General features: G+C 40.4%; 1 protein-coding gene across 2 annotated transcripts in view; it reads right to left on the bottom strand.

Annotated features, from left to right (window-relative positions):
- Positions 1–6,475: 6,475 nt before the first annotated feature.
- Positions 6,476–26,416, bottom strand: part of GPAM (glycerol-3-phosphate acyltransferase, mitochondrial) — a 33,992-nt gene continuing 14,051 nt past the window's right edge. The window contains exons 12-21 of one of the 2 annotated variants that reach the window (XM_083616558.1): positions 22,421–22,512; positions 20,733–20,848; positions 19,503–19,573; positions 16,942–17,206; positions 16,439–16,581; positions 15,189–15,266; positions 12,379–12,516; positions 11,450–11,639; positions 11,273–11,331; positions 6,476–9,437 (exon numbers count right to left, since the gene is read on the bottom strand). In XM_083616558.1, coding sequence (XP_083472684.1) covers positions 9,321–9,437; positions 11,273–11,331; positions 11,450–11,639; positions 12,379–12,516; positions 15,189–15,266; positions 16,439–16,581; positions 16,942–17,206; positions 19,503–19,573; positions 20,733–20,848; positions 22,421–22,512 — 1,269 coding nt within the window. In that variant the 3' untranslated portion in view covers positions 6,476–9,320. Of the gene's footprint in view, positions 9,438–11,272; positions 11,332–11,449; positions 11,640–12,378; positions 12,520–15,188; positions 15,267–16,438; positions 16,582–16,941; positions 17,207–19,502; positions 19,574–20,732; positions 20,849–22,420; positions 22,513–26,416 lie in introns of both variants that reach the window. The other variant, XM_083616557.1, reaches the window with a different exon arrangement.

Here is a 26,416-nt window from a genome sequence, read left to right on the forward strand (position 1 = left end):
AGGTTAGCTGCAATCCATATTTATCCTGTAGTCGGACACATTCTTCCCACTAGAAAACTGGGTGTGAAGTTAACACCTCCATAAATAGGAGCTCTGGAGGGTGGGAGATTTCAGGAATGGGGAAACCCAAAAGGTCATGTGCCTCAGGTGAAGTCATCTCTATCCCCTCTCTGATGTGAATACCAGCTTGAAACACAGCGGAGGGAGATGGCCTCACTGCGGATTAAGCAACTCACATGAACATGCCCCTTATTTTTATTTTTCCCATGGCTTCGCCCCTCAAATTGCCCCTGGGATGTTTCTGTATCAAGGATTGAACTATCATTCTCTGTGGGGATGGAGAGGGAATTAAGAGGCAGTTTTGTTCAGAGATAAGGATATGCTCTTTTACACTGTTTCTGCACTTTAGATATTCTGATTCTCATTCTCCCCTCCTATATTTTTGAGGAGGTTGCTGTTATTAAATATGTATTATGTTTATTGTTGCACTCAGGATAAGTAGGTAATAACTTATCTTACATTATGATGGGTTGCGGAGTTTATTGCTGGGGTGATGGTGTGTACAATTTGACGTTGCTGCTTAAAATATGTTCCTTATGTATTATGTACTCTTATGTATTATTTATTACTATGCATCACTTATTACTATGCATTGTATTCATATAACTGTTATTAACTTTTTGTATTGTATGGGCATTGCATTATGTATGGACATATATTGTTTATTATGTTCTATGCTGTAAACTCTCCTGTGGTCTTTTGGTGAAGGGTGGCATATAAATTGTAAAAGCAAACAAACAACAGCTCTGCTTGCCCTCCAATTGCCCCCCCCCCGCTGCCACCCATGCAAATCACTCCTGCCTGTACCAAATTAGAAAACAAGGGACTGTTTATATTTTACAGCTGTTTATTATTATTACGTATTAAATTTATTTGTCGCTCTTTTTTTGCCACAAAGCAATTCAAAGCATGTTAAACAAACAAACAAACATTAAAACCAACTTTTAAAAAAAATAAAAAAAAACAATTCAATTTTTATCATTTTGAGTTCTTTTCTTTATTGCATTCTGTTGAATTAGAAACCCCCTCATAACTGCTTTACTTGCGTCCCAGATTACTCTTTTTTCGATGGTGGTGTTCATATTTATCTCAAAATAGTCTCTCAAGGTTTTTTGGGCCTTCTTGGTAACCTCTTGGTCTCTAAACAAGGTGTCATTCATCCTCCATCTGAAGGAACCGGTTGGTGTTAATTTCATCTCCATTTTCACAGCATTATGGTCGGAGCAAGTTTTGGGGCAAATTTCCACTTTTCGAGTCTTAGGTGCCAGTCCTCTAGTTATCCAGATTTGGTCAATTCTTGTCCATGTCATTTTGGCTTCAGAGAAGAAGGTAGAGAGGGACTCTACCCACGGGATTCTTTATTCTCCAAATGTCAATCAAGTCCATATTGTCAGTCATCTCAAAAAAGGTTTTTGGTAGTCTGCCATCTTTGGTGACTACCTGTCTCTGTGACTTGTCCATGTTTGTAGATACCACTCCATTCATATCTCCCATCATGATAATGTTGTAATCCATATAGTCCAACAATGTCTCATGCAACTTCTTAAAAAATTCAGATTTCCCCTCATTTGGTGCATAGACTCCTACTATCAAAATTTTTTCTCCTTGTGTTTGGATTTCAATTGCCACAAATCTTCCTTGGTCATCTTTAAAAATGAATTTCGGTGATAGGCTCTCTTTTGCATAGATTACTACTCCTCTCTTTTTGACCTTGTCCGATGAAATAAACTCTTGACCCAATCTTTTATTAGTCAATACTTTCCTATGTAGCCTTATCACATGTGTTTCCTGTAAACAAATCAAGTCCAATTGTTCCTTTTTCAATAAATGAAAGACTTTTTTCCTTTTCTCCGGGGAATTAAAGCCATGAATATTCCAACTTAATAGTTGCAGAGACATGGTGTGTTTATTTTGCTTTTCCTCCAACTGCTCCCAGTAGTTGTTCTTGTTCTGACGGTGGTATCACTTTCTCTAGCTTGTCCAATCCTAAAGGTAGTGATGCTATGTCTTGTATTCCTGGTTTTAATGCTCTTGGCTCTTCTTCAGCTTCTTTTTGCAGGTCATCTCCGCGCTCTCTCAAAAAAAATTTTCTTTATCTTCCACTGATCTTATTTTAAACTTTCTCCCTTTGAAGGTAAAGGATAGGCCTTGGGGGAATTTCCACCTAAAAATGGTTCTATTTCCTCTCAGCAGGGCCACCAGGTCTCCGTAATTAGACCTAAGATCCAAAAGGTATTTCGGGATGTCCTTAAATATCTCCACTCTTGCTTCATTTATTTCCAAGGTCTTCTGGAAGTGCAGACTCAATATTTTGTCTCTCTCCTCTTTTGTTCTCTCACCCTGTTCTTTCTCCCCCCCTCTTCCAAGTCTAAAAGCACTTACTATCTTGAAATCTAGCTTATCTGAATCTAAGTTCCAAAAGTCTGCAAATTCCTGCGTAAGAAAATCGCTCAAGCTATCTTTCTCAAGTTCAGGTACAGCCCTGATCCTTAAATTGGTCTGTTTTTCTTTTAATTCAATCATAGACAGCAATGACTTGTGATCCTCGAGCTGCCTACATATCGGTGGTATCTTTTCCTCTACAGCCAATACTTTTTCCTTTGCTTCTTCTGCTGTCTTTCGATTCGAAGTAGATTCCTGTAGCAGTTTCTCAATAGATTCTGTATTTGAGTTCACCTTCTGCCCCAAGTTATTCATGCTTGAAGTGTTTTGGTCAATTTTTGTTGTCGCTTCAGCAACTTGTTTACTTAATTTTTCCAAAGATTCAAATTTTTTTCCTAATGCTGAAGCTAAACCCTCTTCAGATGCTATTCCTTTAAGCCCAACTTGAGCAGAATCTTCCCCTAGTGGAGCAGAAGGGCCAGATGCTGATGCTCTTCGCTGCTGCAGTCTAATTTTACCCGATCTTGTTGTTTTTTCCTGAGGCAAATTTGCCAGAACACTTTATCTAAGGATCAAGGTCAGTCCCACGGTTAGAACTTGTTTTATAGTGGAAAATTCCCCTGGCCAGTTTAGAGTGGAAAATTCCCTGGCCAATTGCCCCCCCCCCCCGCTGCCACCCATGCAAATCACTCCTGCCTGTCCCAAATTAGAAAACAAGGGACTGTTTATATTTTACAGCTGTTTATTATTATTACGTATTAAATTTATTTGTCGCTCTTTTTTTGCCACAAAGCAATTCAAAGCATGTTAAACAAACAAACAAACAAACATTAAAACCAACTTTTTAAAAAAAATCAAAAAAGACAATTCAATTTTTAAAAACTAAAACAAAACATCCCACCCACTCACAAATGCCACGGATAAGTAAAAACCAAAGGCAAAGTCAAAAAAGGTTATGTAACACTATCTTTATAGTTTTGAAACAAATCAGTTCTCAAATATTCTATGTATTTGAAAGGTCAGTTCAGGATTTATTCAACTGCTACTTTCTGCTTAAAATACCAAAGTCTTGTGCCACATATAACCCAACTAAATTAACGTGTTAATGTGGAATCAGTTGCTCTTCAGATGTTTTCAAATTCCAACTCTCCTCAGCTTCAGCAGGCATGGCTAGTGGGCAATTGTGATGGAAACTGTACCCCAACATCATCTAGGGAGATACAGGTTCCCCAACCCTGCTATACCAATTTTCCTGGAAGTCAACTCCATTGAATGAAATGTGGTTTGCTTCTCAGTAGGTAAGCTTAAGATTGCCCTTTCAGGTTCACATGCTCAGTCTTGCACCAAGGGCAGCTCTCCAATCCACCCACTTTGCCCCTCATTGCTTATTTTATAGAACCCACAGCTGGCCTACTCCCTCCAATATCATATCTCATGTCTAACAACGTGCACATGTCTACAACGTTGTTTCTCCTCTTCCCCACTGCCTGCAACCCACTCCCTTGTCTTGTTCCCTTCTATCGAAGGTCCCTTAGGGAAAAGATAATTGTGCAGATCCTTTAAACAGACACAGTTGCCATTAAGCTTAATGAGAAGCGCAGAATTAAATCCTTTCCAAATGGCTTTGAAAAATCTCAGCCATTGCCCTTCCATATGTTCCACAACATTCTGTGTTCATTTGGTGGCCTTATTCATACAGCAAGGCAGCAAATACCATCGGCCTGTTTCAGCAAAACTACCCTGCCTTCTACATAGATACACCTTTGAAAGCATTTACTGATGTCAGTTGCTGGGCGTATTCTTTTACGTGTTTATGTGTAACTTTACTTTTCAATGTACTAGACTTGAAAAGGTGGGCTGAGCTGGTGGATGTTGCAAATTCCTCTCTGCTGCTGCTGCTGGAGGTCTCCCTGTTGTAGTGAAAAGCTTCTCCGCCATCATTCCCATCCCAGTGGTAGGGGATAAAGCAGGCATCCCCAAACTTGGCCCTCCAGCTGTTTTGGGACTACAACTCCCATCATCCCTAGCTAACAGGACCAGTGGTCAGGGATGATGGGAATTGTAGTCCTAAAACATCTGGAGGGCTGTGTTTGGGGATGCCTGGGATAAAACCAGATATTATTGGGTGGGAAAGGGCACCATCAGCACATAGAAGCTGTGGAGACACAGCATCTAAAGCCTTCAATAAAAAGCAGAGGAAGAGAAGATGAAAGACCAAGTACAGAAAGGGAGGGAAAGGGTAAAGACAGCCTTCTCTGCTCAGGCCACTGTGAGCCCAGCAGAGCATTGATTTCTCTGCCATGGACTCTCCATTTCCTCACAAACCCCACAGGATTGCTCTCCGTGGAAAAGCTTCTGTGTTTTTGATCTCACCTGTCTTGTTTGCTCTAAGACAGGGGTAGGCAACCTTTTATTTAAAATGCATCTCTGGATTATTTGTGGGGCCTGCCTGGTGTTTTTACATGAGTGGAATGTGTGCTTTTATTTAAAATGCATCTCTGGGTTATTGTGGGGCATTGGAATTTGTTCATTTTCCCCCTAAAATATAGCCCGGCCCCCCACAAGGTCTGAGGGACAGTGGACCAGTCCACGGCTGAAAAAGGTTGCTGCCCCTTGCTCTAAGAAGAGCCCAGATGCTATTAGCGCACCAAGAATCAGCACCAACATTTATTGTTCCCTGCTGCAGTGACTATAGTTTCTTTAGGAAGACCTGTCTCAGACTTGGAGAACCATGACTCTACAACACAGGTGAAGAAATGGCTCTAGCACATTTCAGTAGGCAGTGATACAAGTATCATTATTTGTTTATTTTAAAGCTAAAAACAAATCAGTGATTTCAGGGTGTCTTCCAGCCCTGAATTGCTTCGTAAACAGGAATGTTTTTAAATTCCGCCTCATAATAATGCTTTTAATAAGTGCTTTAAATCTCCTTATCTGTGCAAATTCCAACAGCGTGCTACATGACGGTCACTATAATCACATCACTGCGGTCTTTGATAGAAGGCTCAGTACCATACCATTCATCACGCTTCCCAGAAAAAGCACCATACCAACAAAGGTACCCAAGAACGACACCTTCTTCTGACTGATCTCAAACCCGTTTAATAAAATATCACTGAGAACAAAACTGAATTACACAAAGACTGAAAGATTATAAGTTGCTTTATCTGACATCTTGCAGGCAAGCAGATTTAGAAAGTGCAAGATGTTGACATAGAAGAGAATGTGCACTCACTGTCAATTAAAAGGGGGAGGGTTTACGTAAGCCATTCGCAATAATAGAATTTTCATTCTGTATCCAAGCTTTCATTCCAGAATTATTGTGATGGATAGTGGATGGGTGCAGGCATAGCCAAAGCCTTCCAAAGCAAAACCAGTTGATAAGGAACAAGAAAATCACGAGTCATTCACGACCATTTTCTCTCCAGCCCATGGGCCTAATTATTCCCACCAAGTGTCCCCATTTGACCCGCAAGGCCGTTCTGGTCAAGCCACACCCACCTTCCCTCCTCCCGACATCAGGGTGGAATAGGTAAAGGCATGGCAAGGCCAAAAGGGGTTTGCAGACATCAATCAGCTGTTGTGCAGCATTTTCAAAGCCCTGTGCACAGGTGACAAATTTCCCCCTTTTAAGAATTTTTCTCATGTGGTGAGCTGAAACCAGCACCTCATCGTGAATCATCGGGTCTCTTACAAAAGCCCTGTTACGAGCTGCAACCTTAACCTACCCTCAAGTATGTAGGATTTTAGTTCCTACACAAGACAAATCAGATCAAGCTTTCATTGTTGGAAAAATACAACTGTCCTCTGTTGAAGTAAAGAAAATAGCATGTTTAGATGAGTATAGATTAAGTCAATTCTTCCTTGCAGCAGAGTAGCAATGAGTGGTCTACAAGCCACTGAACAGGGACTGATTTTCCCCCCTAATAGACACAACTGGTGTGAGAGTATGCAAACCTATGCTTTAGAGAGAACCTTCAGAGATTGAACAAGGAGTGCTCTTTATAATCTCTTAAGTGATAACACAACAACACAATTTCAAACTGTTTATTAAAATAAAATTACTTTGCAGCTCTGTGCTTCTTACAAGAGGTACAGAAGGAAATGTTAAACAGAAAAAGAAATGTGTTAACATTCTTCAAGACAGTGCCTGGCTTCACAAAGCAAAATTATAGAGCAGCTACAGTATTTTACTCTTCTCCTCAAGCCTTCTATGGCTGAAAATGTCATGCAAATACTTTTTTTAAAAAAATCTGTACAGGCAAGGCAATAGATTAAAAAAATGAAAGTGTTGCACTTCAGAATGTAAAGCATTAGAATGCAATTGTTACTGTGGCAGGAAAGCTGCATATCCTTAAGAAATCATTCATATGGGATTATAAAAGGTAATGTTACCCTTTCCCTACGGAGAACAAACTCTACATATTAGCCAACAAGCAAGAGTCCAGTGATGTAAGTTGGAATGTTGGTCTTTATACTAACTTGTACAGCTACACTCCCCTAAGTACAAGTTGCAATTGTACTTGCGATAAAATGTAACTAGCTTTATTACAGATCCAGAATCAGATTATCTTAACTTTTAAAAACGTAAGTAAAAACCTTGCCTTATACCTATCAGCAAGAAAGATTGTAGGATTAAACCCCAGAAAGGCAGAATTTTATTTAGTAGCTTTATTGTAAAAGAGCTTTGTGCTTTACCTTTGCGGAAAAGCAAAACCAGCCCACATGCAAGTAGGTGCATAGCCACGTCCCCCTCCCAGCATAATATTCACAGCTTGACATTTCCGCACATGCAAAGTCTCTCTGCTGATGAAGCCTACGCTGAAAAATACCCTCTCACATCCAGCAATTACAATGTACTGCACATACCAACACAACTCAAATGCACACTGCTGTACCCCCAGAAACATTTTAATAATGTAGTAAGTTATTATCATTAGTGACAACAAGCTATTTTACTTTCTAGTGTTCAAACTAATTCCCAGCCCCTCATTGCTTTAAAATTAGGCAGAACATTCTCGTTAAAATTAGCCAAGCATCATCTGCAATATATTGCTTGGTTGTATTTATTTAAATACACAATCTTCATTCTAGCATACACCAAAATGTTCACTGAAGCATGGTAAAACAAGGGAAAGTTATTTATTTACAAGCACCTACTTATCTGACCTTAAAATGGAAGCCATCAACAATCTTTAAAAATTGCTACTCGGAGAATACATTCAGTTTTAAACAAATAGTGCACATTAGCAAGGATGAGATGTAATTGCTCTAAGTAGCTAGTTGGCTTTATTAGAACAAATGGATTTCATTTCAGCTGCTATTCTACTGGAAATGGTAAAAGAACAAACTACTTTATTCACATTTGCTGCCCACTGCTGTCACTGATATGATGCAACTTTGGTTCAGAAATTCATCTTTAAAAAAATTCAAAGCACCTATTTATTGTTGGGAAACATGCATAGCAGTTCCTCTCACAGGAAATTGCATGGGAATACTGACAAAAATATTGTGATCCATTAATTGTTTTAAACCATAAACAGAGTTATAGAAAACATTACTTTTAACAAACGTGGAGTAAACACGCAGTCTAAAACGGCACAGAAGTTCTGTGCTGGAGTTAATGTGCAGTGCTGTTATCACTTCGGCATGCTTAAAAAAATTTTTTTTAAAGCTGGCAGCTAAAAGGTATTTTCATGATCAAGCTCCCAACTTTAAACTGAAAAGGAGAAAAGGAAAGGATTGTTGTGTTGTTAGTAATACAAGGAGAAATGGGGAAGATACCCAATTTCTCTTAATAAAAATGCCATGCTTATTGCTTATCAAAGGAGTGAATTTGGTGATAATCCACTCTGTGAAACGTCATTGCCTTCTATACTATTACCCAAGAGGATTGCAATATGAATCTAGCATAACTTAGACCTCCATGCCCATGTTATGCATCTGCTTGAATAGCCTATGCTTGCAAGATTTTTATGTTCTAGACTCATTCTCCCACTCAAAATTAGTCAAGACTGGAATGAGCTAGTTAACTTATGAAACAACTTTAGTGCTATTTTTGAAATTTAGAGAGCTTAGACTATAATCATTTTAGAGATCAATATGCTAGCAAGTAGCGAAATGATGCAAACCTTCTGGTTCAAAGTAAAAGTCAAGTGTTTTTGCAATTTGGGTGCAAAATGCTAGTGATTCAGATATTTAATATTCTAACGTGTAACTTCTCTATTAATATATCTTAATAATACTTGTTCATTCTGCCACTGTGTCATTGGTAGTTATTCAACTGATCCTTAATAAGATACTGGCAGTTAGTATTATTTTATTTAGTGTGTTGCCATAGTAATCAACAACACACATCAAACGCCTCCCCCCCCCACCAACAGAAAAAAAGACAACCTGCATTCAATTCTCCTAAAATTCTCACAGTTTGAAATAATGAGACCAATGGGTAGGTCTTGTTGACAAGGCTTTTTGCAAAGTTCCCACATTACATGGAGTTTAAATGACATTCAGAACTGATGTATTAAAATGACAGATTGCTGGTATATATGTTTGTGCATTTGTCACAGTCATTAGTCTTGAAACAAATGTAACATTGGATACATGTAAAAACTAGTGTGTGTCTGTGTGTGTGTTTGCGTGTTTTTCCCATTAATGGCTCTTCTCTTGCATCCAAGATGTTGTGTTTGACTTGGTTACCAAATCTTGTAGTTCCAGACATGCATATGTATGAAGGCACTTGTCTTCCAGTGGTTTGGGTCAGATAAAGCCTTACCCACAAATGGCACTATACACATTATGGAAGCAGCAAAAGCTTTGTGTCACATTCTCCAAGTCTACCAACTTCTTGCTGGCAGACAAAGTCAACCCGAAATGTTCTACAGTACAACAAATCCCAGAATGAATTCTAGTAGTTTTTGCCGATTACAATGAGGTAGAAAAGTGCTGCTCAGCTCCAAAATAGAATCTCTCTTCTGCTTTGTCTCCTTAAATACCTAAAAGGGAAATGTAAAAGTGTGTTTCATCACTAACACCTTCCAGCAGTGCCACATATTTGCAAAGTTCACACCAAAGCTGTTCAGCAAAATTGTTCCTCCTACAGCCATGTTATCTTGGGCTGCTTTTCCCATTCAGAAAAGTAATCCACTGCTGCAATAACAGTGTAACAGCTGGCAGATATCAGCTGCAACAACTTTCCTGATCTGCAAGGCTATAAACATACCTCACCATTTGTAACAGCCCTTGCAACTGATTCTTGCAAATGAAAAAGCACCCACAACGAAAATGTTTGAATGAGCTTCGTCTGAATCTAGCCCATCTTCAACACATCTTTAAAACTAGTACTGTATGCAAGCTCTGTTAGTCATGCTCTTAGACCTGAGTAATTCAACATCAGAAGTTGTGGAGTATTGGATATTTATGGCAGGGTGGAAAACCTATGACCTTCCAACTGTTAACTGACTGCAGACCCCATCAACACTGACCACCAGTAATGCTGGCTGCACCCCTGGCATAAATACCAATACTACAAACTTGTATTTATAGAATGGGTAGATAGTTTAATATCATTGAAAGAAGGAATATGCTGAGTGTCCATATGGGGGAGAGAAAAAAGGACAAGGCCTATGACTGTGATTTGTGTGATTTGTCTGGAACAAAATGTGGCACCAAAACTGCTTTTTGTTGGAGCGTTCTAAATATTAGAGACTCCAGAACAGCACACTAGTCTACTCAACCACGTTGAAAACCAACAGCGTCCAAAGGAACTCAAAACATGTCTGCGTGTTTTCTTAAGTCCAGAGTGGCCCAGTCATTAAGATTTTCAGGACTGATTCACATTCTTCTCAGAACCCCTTCATAGGTGAGTAGCAGGCTGGCACATGTCTCTAACAATGCATGTCACACTAACCTGGGACACATGTGGACACCAATCTAGAACATGACACATTCTTGCCATCTCCCCACCATGACCCACACACACTTTTTGTGGGTTGGAGAGAGGATTGCAGGGGGTAGATTTATATTTATGCAGGACTGCAATAATTAGATCCTCAAATGAGATGCTTTACTCTTGTGCTGATGATATTAGAAAGTAGCTGCTCAGTTTTTATATTAATGTAGCAAGGTGTGTAGCAGGCAAGAGTACTCTTCCTGAGGCAGAGACAGTAGCTATCACCAGGCATCTAGATAGAATATCACTGGAGAATGTTACGGTATTTGGGTAATAGCAACAAGTGGGAAATGCAGGAAGAGGCTGTGAAGGTCAAACTTTCATTTTCAAATAGGTCCACAGAAGCATTTTTCTAAATGAGTAAAAGGGTAGCACTTCAAAAGCATGATTGATATGGCAAAGGAAGAAGAAATTCAATGTTTGAAAGGTGTACAAGGGGATGTGCACATCTGTAGAGATGTGTAGTTTGATTGTTGTAGGACTCAGTTGTAGATATTTAAAAAATAAAATATTTAATGAAAAAATAAAATATTATAGGGGTTCTCTTTTTACACATACCCTTTTGCATAGGGCACAGACTTTCCTCAAGCAAGGAAGTTAGTACTACTGTTCATGTTCAGTTATGTTTAACATCATGCACCTTTCTTATACCACAGGGAACATTGGGATAATACACTTTGGATATAATGGGCTAATCTCTTGAGCCTTAGTGCAGCCCTTTAGCATAGATAAAGGTTAAATTACGATATCACATCACATTGTCCATTTTTAAGGACTAAGATTACAACCCTCGATACACAGATTGAAGGAAGTCTCATTAACAGGAATACGTAAGTTTAGTTGCGCTGTAAGGCACCTGAAGCTAACGTTAACACTTACCCCCATGTCCTTAAAGACTTTCACTGCGTTTTTTGCAAGGCAATAGGTGGCACTCTCAGCTGTAAACATGGAAAGGCAGGCAGATAAACACATATCAGGCTGAATACAGGAAACTTTGATAAGAATATATTGAAAGACAGGAAAGGCTGCTCCACAGAAAGCAGCCGTTTGACATACCATATACTGCAACGTTCTTTTCTGTTCGTGTTATTAAGTATCTGTGTAATTTTTGAAGATATTCCGATTCCCTGACAGGACCGTTGAAGTTATGTATGAAGATGGCAGCAGAACTGTACGCCTCCAGTAATGGTCCTAGTAGCTTCTGAAGGAAGGTGATATACTGCTGGTGCTCCTGAGACTGGCTCACCTGTGCGAGGTAAGAAAGGAAAGGAAAAATAAATGTCACTCAAGCTACCAACATCCAGTCCCGTCTCTCGCACCAGCCCAGGCAGGAGGTGGCAAGAGAAGCAATGGCTGCAATAACAGCAGAGCCCGCTCAAGAGCCAGCAGGTCTTTGCCAGCCCTGCTCTGTTTCGGGTTTTCCAGTGGTGGCTTCTGTCTGCACTGGGGCATTTCTTGTAGGTGGGGCTTCCTTGCCAATAGAGCTGGGAGGACGGGCACCTTCCGTTCATCCAAACCCCCTCCACAGCAGGTCATGTCATAGGTTTGGACTGCTCTGCCCAGTTCTGACAACGTTAGAACTGAAGCATTATGCAATATTGCAGCAAAGCTGTAATGGATCTATTTCCCATTCCATAACCAATATATCAAGGGGTGCACATTCTCTATATACATCTTAGTGAACTGAGGTGCTCAATTATGATGGCTATGTAACAACAACAAAGCACTGAGAAACAAGACGGAGGGATGGTTAGAGGAACCCAAAGGACTTGCAGAAGTAGGAAAAATCCCAACAGGCCAAAAAGCTCAACACGGCTGCAGAACAACCCAATGATGGACTGTAGACCACAGAAACAGATGGCATCATAAATCCGCTAGGTCCTTTTCAAAGCCTGAGTTTCAAGCTCCCTCATTCATTCTGTGCAGCGCAGCTATGAATATGAAGCACTTCAGAACAGTATGTTCCCTTACGGCCTATGCAGTACCTTCAAGTAGCAATCTCGTTGTTCTTCGCCAAAGTCACTGTCTTCATCCTCCCCGTCACTCCTCCAAGATAACGGCTCTGGGAGTTTCTTTTCCCAATGCTGCTCTGCAAGGCTAGGACTAATATCCTCCTGCTCATCCTGCTTAACAGACGAATGCAAAGCAGTAAGCATCAGGCACCCACCAAAACTACTGCATTTTAACCATTTTTTCGCTTTGGTGGCCCTGGAGCAGCTACTGTGTGGATTTTTAGAGCCCATACAGTGGCAAAGGAGCAAAGGGAAGGCAAGCCTTTATTTCCCCTATAAAGCGATCTCAATTTCCAAAAAAGATGCCCAAAGCAACAGTCTTCAAAGTAATTCCCTTAACAATAGTTTTCACAAAAGCAAGTCCACACAACTTTGAATATTACAGCTCCCAGAGACTTCTGTATCAGACCCAAAGGAACTCTGGAGAATTTAACCACTGAGTAAGCACTAAAATACTACGAGCAATGACGTTCATAATATTGCCTCGGGGAGGAAGCATTCTCGTTTCCCTGCAACAAGCAACGGGTGTGCTGCTTCAAAGGGCATTTAGGAGCCCTCAGAGTGTAGAAGAGATATCTCTCCTCTTGTTGCTTCTACTGGTTTTAGCTAAACTGCTTATTTGGTTTTTCTAGTTTGCTAAATTTATCTAAATTTAGCTGCCTTTGATGGACCTTTTTTGCAGAATATTAATCATTTAGTAAAGAGGAACAGTACCACAAATATATAGAATGCATGAGCCCAAAGACCTGACATAAATTGTCATTTTCATGAATGTATGTTCAGACTTGTAGCACATACACAAAAAACAACACCTAAATGAATCTACCAGTAAGTTGATCTCTGCATTCATTTTCTATTGTTTACATTGGCAAAATAAATAAAAGTCTATCACAATGAAATGGCCATTCCCACATAACAGAAACACATGCAAGCATGAGTTGTATTCAATACAGTGGTACCTCAGTTGTCGAATGTAATCTGTTCCAGAAGACTGTTCGACATTCGAAAAGCGTTTGAAAACTGAAACAATTACTTCTGCGTTTTTGGCATTCGAAAACTGAAACGTTTAGCTTCCAAGACACTCGAAAACCAAGGCACAACTGTACTTTCTGTATGCCAGTGGAACAGAGTTCAGCTTGCACCATGGGATTTAATCTTCCCCTCTCTTGCACACTCTCAGAATTCACTGCAGAGGATTGGAGGTAATCTCTGGAGCAGATTTTAGGGGTGTACATGAGGCAAAGGAAAGTATAATCCCTCCCCCCCATTTGTCTGATTTATTAAAGAAAAGACAATTGAACACATTTATAAAATGAATAAGTTGCCCTCATTTTTGAGAAGTCAAGACACCGGGAAAGTATAATTCTGTTGTGCAATTGGAAGTCTGTTCCATTCATACAACACTGGATTATTATGATTAAAATCAGCCTCTGTTTTAATGGAGCAAAATGCAATCACCTCTTCAAAATCTAGTCAGCCACTTCCCGATATGCTATCTTTGGTAAGTTTTAAGATATTCTGTAGCACATTAAGGTACATTGTCTGGTGTTAGAAACAGTATACGTAGCAGACCTCAATGATCTTATATCACTTTTAAAAGCCCAAAAGTAAATATCTCGTAGTATAACAAGTGAACTAATCACAACAAAAGAGAATATAATTTTCCCCACTAATCATAACAAATAACAGAACAAAATATATTATAACACTTCCCCCATTTTTCTCAAGATTTCCCACACACAGATACAGACATACAAACGCAGTTAGTAAAACAGAAAGGGAAAAACTATGAACCAATACCAAAGGGAACAGTGCCTTCTAGAGGGCCAAATGTTAGATTACAAGACATTGATGAAAACATTTGCAATGAAAATTAACAAAGCTACCATAATGAAAAAATAAGAACATTCTATAATAAGGCAATGCCACACAATAAGAGGAAAAGAATCAGTGTGAAACGTAAATGAAGTGAATCAGGCTAATGATTTGATAGGATTCTGACCCAAACCGAAAGGTAACAAGACACATTTAACAATTTTCTCCGGGGGGAGGGGGGATGACGACCCACTAACAATGTGATCCTGTGCATATCTGCTCAGAAAGAGGTCCCATTACATACAATGAGGCTTTCAGGGAGCAAGAACTGCAGCCTAATTTCATTGCTGACATATGTCAAGGTTGAGAAGAACATATTCTAATATTAAGATTGATTCTGACTTTTGCTTTTAAAAAATAGTGAGAACCATTACTAGTACTTTTATAGAACTACTTCCCCAAAAGAGTTCTAAATTGAGATGAAGGGAGGTAGGATATAAATTGTAATAAATGATGGTGATGATGATGGTGTTACACGTTTGCACTGAATTATATTGGTTAAAAAGCTTATTTCCCGCCCCCCTCAAATCCTGATTAAGATCTGAAACTGAAGATTCACCCACCCCACTGAAGGATTTGAAAATTCACTTGACTTCCCCATTAGGTTCCATTAATGGCTGCCTGGGCCCTGAACTAAAAATAAATTTAAGTTAAAAAGCACTCTGTGCATACATGGGTGTGTAAAACCTCCCCCCCCCCTTTTTGTATTCCAAGTTGAAAAATCAATAAATACTCAGGAAGATGTGACATTAGGATCTGTTTAACTGTGGCCTTGGTCCAGCAAGCTGCTTAGGATGCTAAAATTAGGTGTGCAGGAACACTAGGCTGCCTCCTTCTGTGTTATCAGTCCTCAGAGACAAGAGGCAGGATATTAACTATTGGAATAAAGCGAACCATCAGCAACTTACCTCCGCTACCAAAAGAATGCCATACTGTATGAACTGTTCAATTGCTTCATGACACACATGGCATAACAGCTGGCAGGGCTAAGGAGAACAAGCCAGGTTAATCATTCACAGAAGCTCATCCATCCTATCTTCCCCCTCCCTGCCCCTGGCATTAACTGCCCTGTTCCAAATCGTCACTTGCTTGCCTGTGGAAAGCAGGACTTGGGTGACCCTTCTATTTCTATTTCTAGAAAAGTTCTCTCTCCCTCTTTTACCCCAAGCTCTCCAAGTACCCCAAATAATTAAGAGGTGAGGGAGCTGGGGTGGGGGAGTTGTGGATATTTTTTACAAGGACTGTCTTGCTTTTATATTTTCTCTGGCATTTTCCTATTTCATGGAATCAAAGCCACGACAACAATAAAATGGTGCTATGATATCCATTCTAACCCAAACACAGTCTTTATTCTCAAGTCCTCATTCCTTGCCACTTTTTACCCCCAAACAAGTATATCGTTCATCAAATACACGAGTTCACTGTTAATGCAATCTCCTATTTTTTTCCATACTGCACTTCCCAGTTTCTTCCATCCTATGCATTCAGCTTAACATTTCACATACTGTATATACTCAGGGCTTTTTTTCAGAGGGTAGGGGGTACTCAAGGGCACACAGTACCGGCACCTATTTTAGTTGTTAAAAAGTGTGGCACTTCATGGTGAGAAAGCCCCCAGCTTTCTAGGAAAAAAAGCAATGTATACATTCCACCATATGCAGCTGTTTTCATAATTCTGCTTGCCTCCTTGTGCAACACCTGTCAAACTATCTTTGTTTACCATCAGGAGCCTTAGATTTTTCTTGCTTTCATTTTCCCTTTCAGGTTTTCAAAGCGTTTTCAGAATTCAGATATACAGTGGTACCTTAGGTTACATACGCTTCAGGTTACATACGCTTCAGGTTACACACTCCGCTAACCCAGAAATAGTGCTTCAGGTTAAGAACTTTGCTTCAGGTTAAGAACAGAAATTGGGCTCCAGCAGCGCGGAGGCAGCAGGAGGCCCCATTAGCTAAAGTAATGCTTTAGGTTAAGAACAGTTTCAGGTTAAGAACGGACCTCTGGAACGAATTAAGTACTTAACCCGAGGTACCACTGTACCTCTAATTGCCGCTGAACACCTTAACACAGTATAAACAATATGTGGCAGTAGCAGCAAAGCACTTGGTTTCTAACACACACACACACACACACACACACTCCTACACCCCAAACCTACCAGTGCAATAGTGCCTTCATTGGAAAGCAAGTAACACAAGCTGGCAGCTTTTCGGACCAGTTGTTCCTGACTGATCATGTTTGGTGGGATTCCGTTGATGCCATTTCTGTGCCTTTTATTCTGTATAGCATGGAGACTACAAGCTGAAGTGAAAAGAAAAAACACATAAACAGCTACCTTTAAAAACAAATCAACTCAAAATCAAACAATTAGTAAAATGGTAATTTTTCAATAAAAAAATCAAACAATTCTTGCAAAGTAAGATCAAAATACAATAGATTTTGAAATCAGGACAATGTGCAGAAGAGGGAAGGAAACTAGGAAGAAAATGTGCTATCCACACCTTTAAAATTATTCACTGCCTTGAGAAGACACTACACTGCCTTTCAAATGACAGCTAGATCAATAATCCTTGCAGCAGCAATCACTACAGTATATGAAATGTTGGCATTGCTCTATCAAGTGCAGAACTCATAATTTCTTAGTTCGGCTTTGGAACATACCAACAATGGCTTCTTTGAAGAAGACATGCAGTACCCCGTTGCTGTAGAAGTTGAGTTCAAAAACAGTAGGAATGGATGTGCTGGGTGTGATGAAGAACTCGTTGTTTCGGCTGGTGTTTGTGATAGTTATACAGTTCCCCAACAAATGGATAGCATGCATGACAACATCTTCAGAATTCCCGGAAAATCCCAAGTCATAGTCCCGAGCCAGAACCTCCTCCTTCATGGAAAAAAAATCTTCCACCAGCTTGGAAAGATCAATTCCCTGCAGAAAATCAACCAAAAGATCCAAGACAGTACATCTTTTTTATAAAATACCTTTTAAGAATATGGAAAACTCCATTATCTATACCTCCAGTTTTCAAAATCTGTGTATTTGAATTACTAATTGGATCCAACCTTCCAGGTTGGAAGGTTGGGTGTCCCCAACCTTTATGGACTTGGGAGCACATTTCAAATTTTGAGAGTGTGCTGGGGGATCCAGTCACAAAATAGTTGCTAGTGGGAGGTTGTGGCACCACACAAAATGCTTCGAATAGAAGGGCAGGTGTAACACATAGTTAGAAACACAATCTTCCCAGAGAACCTTATGCTTACCATCGGAAATCAGCTGTGTTCTCCTGCTCCTGACTGTGGAGATCACACAATACTGATTTTGTGCATACACACTGTGCATACACACTTTTGCTGTGTAATAGCAGCAGGGAGCATTCCTCAGTGCCAGGAAAAATATACACAAAGTGGCAACACCACACTCTCATTTTACAGAAATCTCTAAGGAGACACCCACTCTACAACTTTCTTTCAGGGAGGGCTAGAGTCTGGCACATCTGCCCAGAGGCACCAGTGACAGCCTTTATGAGTGACAAGGTATCAGTGAGCCCTGGTCTAGGCCCTTTGAGATGTTTCCAAACCCTTTTCAGCTAATTTAGGCTGGGCTAGTCTATTCTGCTATCATATCCATATCATAAATATAAATAAAACATCAAAATAGTTCTCAGCTCAACATTATATATGAACTGGACTCAATTCTAGCATATACTTCATTTTTCATTTTCATTTTTTATTTTAATTTTTGGTCACATATTTACTACAAGAAACTGAGTCTTACAGTCACACCCAGTCTGTGTCACCATGTTAAAGAAACATTTAAGGCTGCATAGAGCAGGAGTGGGGAACATTTGGCCTAGTGATGATTGGAGCTGTAGCACAGCAACATCTGGCAGGCCAAAGGTTCTTCACACCTGGCTTAAAGTAATTTCCAAGAAACACTGCAGCAACAATGCTTAATGAAGAAGTTACAGACGGATTCCACAGCACCAATGAATACACCTTCTGAAATGCATAAGAACCACTGCCCTGAACCAATATGGCGTGTTCCACCCCGGTCATGAGCAACTCGTCATTTTTGTAATGGCCTCCACAGAAGTAACATTCACTTGTTAGCCTTAAATATCTGAGCCATTGTTACAAATGCCAGCAAGCTGACCTTTTGCATAATCTTAAACTATTCAAATAGCATTTTCTCCTATGAGAATTGCTCCTTTCCACTGGGTCACCTAAACACACAGTTATTGCCCCTGAATATGCATTGCATTCTCCCTCACAATGTCTATGGGAAAGGTAGGATGAGCAGACTACATGTTATACTATGCAAGACAGGATAAGAAGTGAAAGAAATTAGAGTAGTACAAAATTTAACAGTAGGGTGGCGCTGTGGTCTAAACCACTGAGCCTAGGGCTTGCCAACTGGAAGGTCGGCAGTTCGAATCCCCACGATGGGGTGAGCTCCTGTTGCTCGGTCCCTGCTCCTGTCAACCTAGCAGTTCGAAAGCACATCAAAGTGCAAGTAGATTAATAGGTACCGTTCCGGCAGGAAGGTAAATGGCGTTTCCGTGCGCTGCACCGGTTTCGCCAGAAGTGGCTTAGTCATGCTGGCCACATGACCTGGAAAAAAACTATCTGCGGACAAACGCCGGCTTCCTCGGCCAGTAAAGCAAGATGAGTGCTGCAACCCCAGAGTCATTCGCAACTGGACTTAACTGTCAGGGGTCCTTCACCTTTACCTTTTTACAGGATACTTAAGCTCTGAGGGCTAAAGTTGTGGATTGGGACAGGATGCACTTGAAAGCCCCTCCGTCATTGTAGAAAAGGTCTACAGGGGGAGTTCTAAACAAATTCTGTGGAAGATTTAGAAACTTCAGGTTTAGAAACCCCTGCAGACCTTTGCATTAAATGCACGAGGATCTAGAAATGAACCTGTGCACATAGTGCTGCTGACATAATGCTGGCCTCCAGTAACTACTAACAAGTTTGATCTTCATGAGATGACTATGACCAATTCAGAACATTCAAACAACAACAACAACAGAATGGGATCCACAGCCTAACTAACTGGCCAGTTTGCATAGGACTCGGGCGAATGTTTTGACACCTCCAACCCTAGAGGTGAGCAGGATACAACGTGGATTACAAGGATACAGGATATGCTAAGCATCCCTGACATTTAAAAGCTGTCGTCAAGAGAGATGTTCAGAGATGCAGAAGCACAGCAACCTTACCTGCCTGTGTCGGTAGAGCAGCAAACAGGCAACAATGTGTGTTGACATCACAGCACATGACTTGTTAGCAGCTAAAAGCAAACAAAACAAAATAAAGCTATGCAGGCACTTTTGTCATGCAACTGAAGTGCGTAGAAGGCAACTTGGAACAAAAATGATAGCTGTCAATGAACCACGAACAGCAATCTTTTGTGATTTTATATCGGAAAATCTTCACATATTCGACAGCACAGTGCACAAGACTGGTCAGAAAGAAAGCCAACTGAACTTCAACTGTGACTTAAATGTTTCAAAGCTAGGAGCAGGCAGCATTTTCTTTGGGCTGCATTCCCTCAAAGCTAATCTGCTGGAGGTAGGCAGGGCCAGAAGAGAAGGGACCACTCCCCTCCCTCTCTCTCTCATACTCTATGCCCCCCACCCTTCCAGTGGGGTGCCAGAAAAGGGACCCGTTGCTCTTGCCAGGCCTGAACCAATCACTTGCAGAGGGCTTTTCTCAATTCCTCTTCCTCTAGTTCTTTTTTCAACTCCACCCCACCCTCCATTTTTCCTCTTCTTACCAAATGAAATTAGGCAAAAGGCTATGTCACAGGCTCCCCAACCCTGCTATATACAATTGGCTCTCCTGACAGCTCCTTTCCACACTGGTATAAACTTCACTGTGGACATTTGTATAATTTTTCTTTTTCCAGCACTGATAGACATCAGGCAGAACTAAGGTGTTTGTTTTTTTAACAACTCTGGTTACCTAGGCTACAATCCTATACCCACTTACCTGGCAGTGAGCCCCACTTAACTGAATGGATCTGAGTATACCTGTACAGGGTTGCAATGCATGCATGCACTCAATTTCTTTTCTTTTTTTAAGGTATCTGAAGTAGATAATTATCTTCAGGGCTACTCTATTTACACATTACCCATTCACAAGTAATTCAGATGTGGTGTTCCCACAACACCTGGGTTGCTTCCTATATTAAAGTATTGCAGGTGCAAAAGACGAAAATAAACCACCATAGCAAAAGGAAGTCACTACTTGCCTCAGGACTAGCAGTTGAAATAAAAACCTTACTAAGAGGCCCATTCAAAATAAGACCCTTCAAAACGGAGAAAAAGATAAAATGTATTTTTTTTTAATGATAACAAGGGCACAGGGTTCTGAAAGAGGAATGCCCTGCTATATATAAAAGCATAATGGAAGCAGAGAGTCATATCTGAATTTTAACAGCTACTTACTGAACATTACGTGCTCTGCCAAGTTAGCGATTAACTGTCTTCTCAATGGTTCACAGGATAAATCCCTGGAATCAGGAAGTGCAGCTCCTGTACCTTCTTCTACCACATAATTAGGTCTAAAGAAAGTAAACATACAAAGATGATTTAGGCTTACAGTTCTAAGATAAATTATTACATCTCGTAGGCTTAAAGCACAAAAATATTTCAGTAATGATGTCTTGTGTATTTGAGTGTAGGCTACAATTCCTCATACTATTTGACCGCTTAAGATCATGTTTGTAAGATGCTTAGAAGGGAGGCACCTGTAAGACTACCTGAAAGCTGCTTTAGGCTCCAAGAAGCATCAATGTGTAAAAACAAACCACTACTGTCTGTCACCTGTGCTCTCCCAGTTCTCTCTCTCACACACAGGTGAATCTTTCTACAAGCCATTGCATGTTAGCCTAGAGACATTCTAGACTCTTACAGCAGCTCCAAGATTGTATCACAACTCAAAGGCATCATGATGCAACATTAAGGGTGGGATGACAGCTACGCACCAAAATTTATTTATACACATCTTTTCTCTCATATCAGCAAGTCTGCACAAGCTTGTCGTCTTTTAATACACGAGTGTATTTTTGCAACAGGTGCTGCAAAAAACCAAGAAAGAAGCTTTCAGTCCATCAACTTTGCCTATTATAATCCAGTACCTAACAGGCATGAATTACTGAAGATTAATGACTTGGAATTGCTTCCAACAAAATCATCTCATTAGTGCAAAGGCTTCCTCTTGTGCAACTGTACTTCTCCCTTTCCTCTCACGCTTCCCGAACTGCTCCGGGGGACTGGAGAAATACCCAGTACAGATTTTGGACAGCATGCGGGACAGGAACTCAAGTTGCACAAGCTGAAGTCCAGTCACTAATGGGCTAAAACCCAAGCCTGCAATCCTATGCCCACTTATCTGGGGAAAAGCCCGAATGAACTCCACAGGGCTTTCTTCTAAGTAGACATTCTAGGGATTAACACTGCAAGGAGCATTCCAGTGGTGGTGGGAGATTCCACATCCCAAACCCTGCTGACTAGCTGTGGCCAAAGCAGGTGATGATGGAGGCTTTCTATGCCTTTTTCCCTTTAAAAACATTCCTTCCATTGACTCTTAAGGGACGGAAATTACTACACCAGCTCCAGTGTTGAGTATAGGAGGAGAAGAAACTCTCTCAGCAGAACCCTGCGCACAAATGATTAAGGAGCTTTACAACATCAACACTTGGCGTTCCTTTAAGTAGGGGAAAGGAAGGGGAGCTGGTATGGCTCAGCTGCTGTTGATTTACCAAAGAGCTCTGAGATCTCCTGCTCTGTTTGTGCAGGCAGGCAATGGCAAAGGGATGCACTGATGACAGTACTAGTTCTCCACAGAGGCACTCAAGAAAGTGGTAGGCTGGGAAGAAACTTCTTTAATGAAACAAGCCATTGTTTGATTGCCTGTGGGACAACTTGTGGTTTGTTTGCAGTAAGCCTTAGCATTTGCTAAGCCAGGCTTAGCAGGACACGTGAACCAGGCCACTATGATCTTGTGATAATATTTGTTTAAATTCAACCTGCTACAGTTCAACAAAGCCTACAAGAGAACATTTCAAAGACTCAGAATCATTGGCTGATAGAAACTTGTTCAGTGCTGCTCAAACTCCGCAGCTCAGTCCTACCTTGAAGGGAGTACAGCTGGTAAGAGAGTTTGCTCCAGGGAAAGAGGGATAGGCACAGGCATAGGTTTCTGGCTTTGGCCATCCAAATATTCCTGCAAATACACAAGGTTATTCATGTATTTCTCCCGGGAAAATGTAGCATTCCAACAGCCATCTTACTCACCACTGAAAGTAGCTTTGAAAAGTAGGATAAAGAAAACGTATTTAAGATTTCAAGGAAACAGATGCTGAAGCTGCAACATTTCTGCAATATACTTTGGTCCTCTGTGATGTCCTTAGCATTAACTACTCAGTGCTATAAGCAGAATTGAAATTGACGTTTACACACTTTGAGGGATGTAACAATTTTTGGGTGGACATGCTTACCTATGTTCTATCTACATTAATAAACACAAGTAACCGGCGGGACAGTTCACCTGAGTACACAATTTTTTGGAGGGGAAAGAAATCTTTTAAAAAATCAATGTCATTAGCACTAAACATTTAAGTACAATTATGAGATTTTTTAAAAAAAATAAAGACTCCTTAAAGTAAAGTTCAAATATGATAGGAAGTGTTTGGGAATAAATCTGTAGGTGGCTAAAAGCAGGAGGAGGAGGAGGAAGGTGCTAAAATGACAGCCATAAGAAAGGCAACCTATTTTTTAAAAAATATATTTAAAATTAGTGGTCTTTAAGTAATATTGCATGAATATTCTAAACAGTATGAGTAGCCCTGAGGCATTACTGTGCTGATTAAAAGGTTGATGAGAAACAACATGGTGATATGATAAAGCACAATAACATGGTAATAAAAGGACACCCAGTGGAATGATAGTAGTGAAGATGCTCCAAATGATAATTATGTTTGTATTAAGAAGAGAAGAAGAGTTTGGATTTGATATCCCGCTTTATCACTACCCGAAGGAGTCTCAAAGCAGCTAACATTCTCCTTTCCCTTCCTCCCCCACAGCAAACACTCTGTGAGGTGAGTGGGGCTGAGAGACTTCAGAGAAATGTGATTAGCCCAAGGTCACCCAGCAGCTGCATGTGGAGGAGCGGAGACGCGAACCCGGTTCACCAGATTACGAGTCTATCACTCTTAACCACTACACCACACTGGCTCTGCACACATCAAAACCACACTTCTTTGAAAAGATGGAAGAGAAATGCTAGGGTGATCCACATCTGTGGTAACAGAACTACAGTTCTGTTTTCTATTAGTGGTTCTGTCACTATGTATGTAAACACAGTTTCTAACAACCAAAATGCCTCTATTATTGCTGCCTTTACTAAATAGCTTATTTAGATTTGTTCTCACAACATTGCATGCACTGCACCATGAAGATACACATTCAAGACAATATAATCTTATTCCAGATAAGGCTCCATAGCTTCATCTAAGTCTTGGGCATTTGAAGTATTGGTGAAAACACTGTCAAATATTTCTAAAGCATTAACCTTTATTGCAAGTTTGCACACTTTAAACATCAACAGCTTTGATAGACATCCTAGTTTAATTTCACAATGATGATTAACTTTTAAAGACGTTAAGCAGTTTCAGAAGTTAAACAGTTTCCAGATCCGAGTCCAATCTGCCACAGGATCTTTGCAGAGCTGACGGGGCAAAGGGGCATTTCCTGGTTCCTGCAGCAAGCGAGACTGAGTTGTGAGCAGTCCAAGGCAAAGAGGTTTGCTACTAATGGCTGCTAAAGTTCCCATTTCTGATCAGAGAAGCCTGTAGTTACAGCTGGTGGCTAGCTGGGAAATCTTTGTACCCAATCACTGAAATACAAGGGGGAACACTGCCCTCAGTCCTGTCCCTGCTAGCAAATGACGCTACAATTAAAAGTAGTGAAGCCACCCAGACTGTGGCATCTTTGGCTTCATGGAGAATCTGACCACAGTCAAATAACAGGCAGTAAACTAACTGGTTAATTGACAATATTTAACAAGTCAATTGACTGACATGCTAGCCATAACCCTTCTGCAAAATATATTAAACCCACCAAGGATGAAAACAGAGATACAGAACTGGGAGTGGAACATATCTGAAAGTGATCAAAGGCAGAGTCTTAAGATTTGGGGCCTGGGGCTGCTATAAGAAGAGGCTACCGTATAAAATTTTACAGGTTACACTGAAAGGCAAGCAAACTGCAAAAAGACAAGAAAATCCAAGAAAAGCGGACATGGATGTGAAGCAATAGTTACAAAGCCTATCACCTGTACAACTAAGTATTTTCAAATATAATATGATACTGGGCAGTATCTTCATAAGTTTTGCTAGTGCAAGGACTTTTGGGCTTTGCAACAGAACTTCCCCTCCCTGTCCTTCCCCTGTGTCCCTCTGAATCTGTTCTGGGGTTTCAGCCAGTCCTCAAGAACAGATTTGGGGAGAGCACAAGGATGCGCAGGCAGAGGAGAGGGAAGGGAAGTTCTGTTGCATAAGAAGAAACCCTTGTGCTAGTGGAAGGACTTCATTGGATAACACCCATTATATCTAACTACACACAGGTTGAAACATATGTATAGCTTGCTGGGTGTGCTGATAAAGCCAATTTTAGGCATGTAGGAGTTGTGATAGAATTAAGGCTTTCTAAAGTGAAGAAGTTATGAGAACACCTGTATATGAATAAAGAATAGAGAAGAATAAATATATGCCACTGGTAATTAATATTATAGGATATGAGACCTTGCTATGTCAGTGAAATTGACTTATTTATGAACTCATTAAGGAAATAAATCCTGAAGCTATCCCTGTGTAAATGATAGGAGGTACTGGAATTAAAGCAATATGCACTTATTTCGAATTTCTGAACACAGAAGGGGATTATGTTCTACTGGCTTGCTAAATTATGCATACAAAGCTACCTGTCAGGAACACCGCTGCAATAAAACTTAATTAGAAGTGCCCTGCATATTTCCATCAGCTGAAAAAGTGACAAGAAGCAACTTTTTTCTTAGCTCATACCACATTCCTTGGGGAGCCAACATTTCTCAGGCAGCAAAATTACACGATGGCCTGACTGGCATCCCATTGATTTCCTTTTACTTAAGAATTCTAATTTGTTTATTTTTAGCCCCCTGGAAATCCAATCCGCCATTATATTTGTACAATTCAATAACGCACACAAATTGGTTTATGGCTCGAAGCGGAGAAGTAAGACCAACGGCTTCTGTGGAATCTCTTTTGGAAACTAGCTAAAGACTACAACACGAGATGTGCAGAACTGGTAATATTAGCACCCTTTTTTCACATCTTCTTCTGTACTATTAGAGTTGGTGCATCTTAAGTGCTGTTATCCTTCAGCTGTAAGTGAATTATATTTTAACTGTAGAATCAAAGATTTATCTCTGCATTCTTCAGCAGCTTTATTGCTATTAAAAACTTCTAACAATTACACTATGATGGAATCTGTGGTAGGGGTGTGACAATCAAAACAACTCAACAATTTTAGATCCTATGCATGCATTCCCCCCCTCCCACCTTGTGAAATTACAAACTGCCTGCTATATATCCTGACAAACTTTCAAGTATAAAATTGGACTGGTCACGAGTTTCCATTCTGTCCTAGTGATGGAGAGAAATGAGTTCTCCTGTGCTCATAGGTAAGAAGACTTAAGCTCTTCTGAAATCAGGAGGCAAGCAATCATTTCTCTTCCCCACACTGAGAGATAGCTTCAATCTGTGGGTCAGTAAAACTGCTCCATTGAAGCAACTTTATGGTCAGATACCAAAGCGCAATGAAACAGTATGAGTAAGAAAGGGGTGATGTGGGAAAATACATCCACAGGTAACTCTGGAAGAAGGAACCAACAAGGTATGCAAGAAAACAGGACAGGTATCGTTGAATGGACCAGGAACCACAGCTGAACAGACCACTGGGCCAGGCTGACTAAGACAGAACAGAAGTTCACATGAAGTCCAATTTTTCTTTCTTGCCTAGTGACATATAGTCTTAAGAATATTTTATCACCATAGGTGTTGCCCTGCAATAAGAAATTATGTTCATATTAT

The sequence above is a fragment of the Podarcis filfolensis genome, assembly GCF_964270895.1.
Source record: "Podarcis filfolensis genome assembly, chromosome: 5".
Classification (NCBI taxonomy): Eukaryota; Metazoa; Chordata; class Lepidosauria; order Squamata; family Lacertidae; genus Podarcis; species Podarcis filfolensis.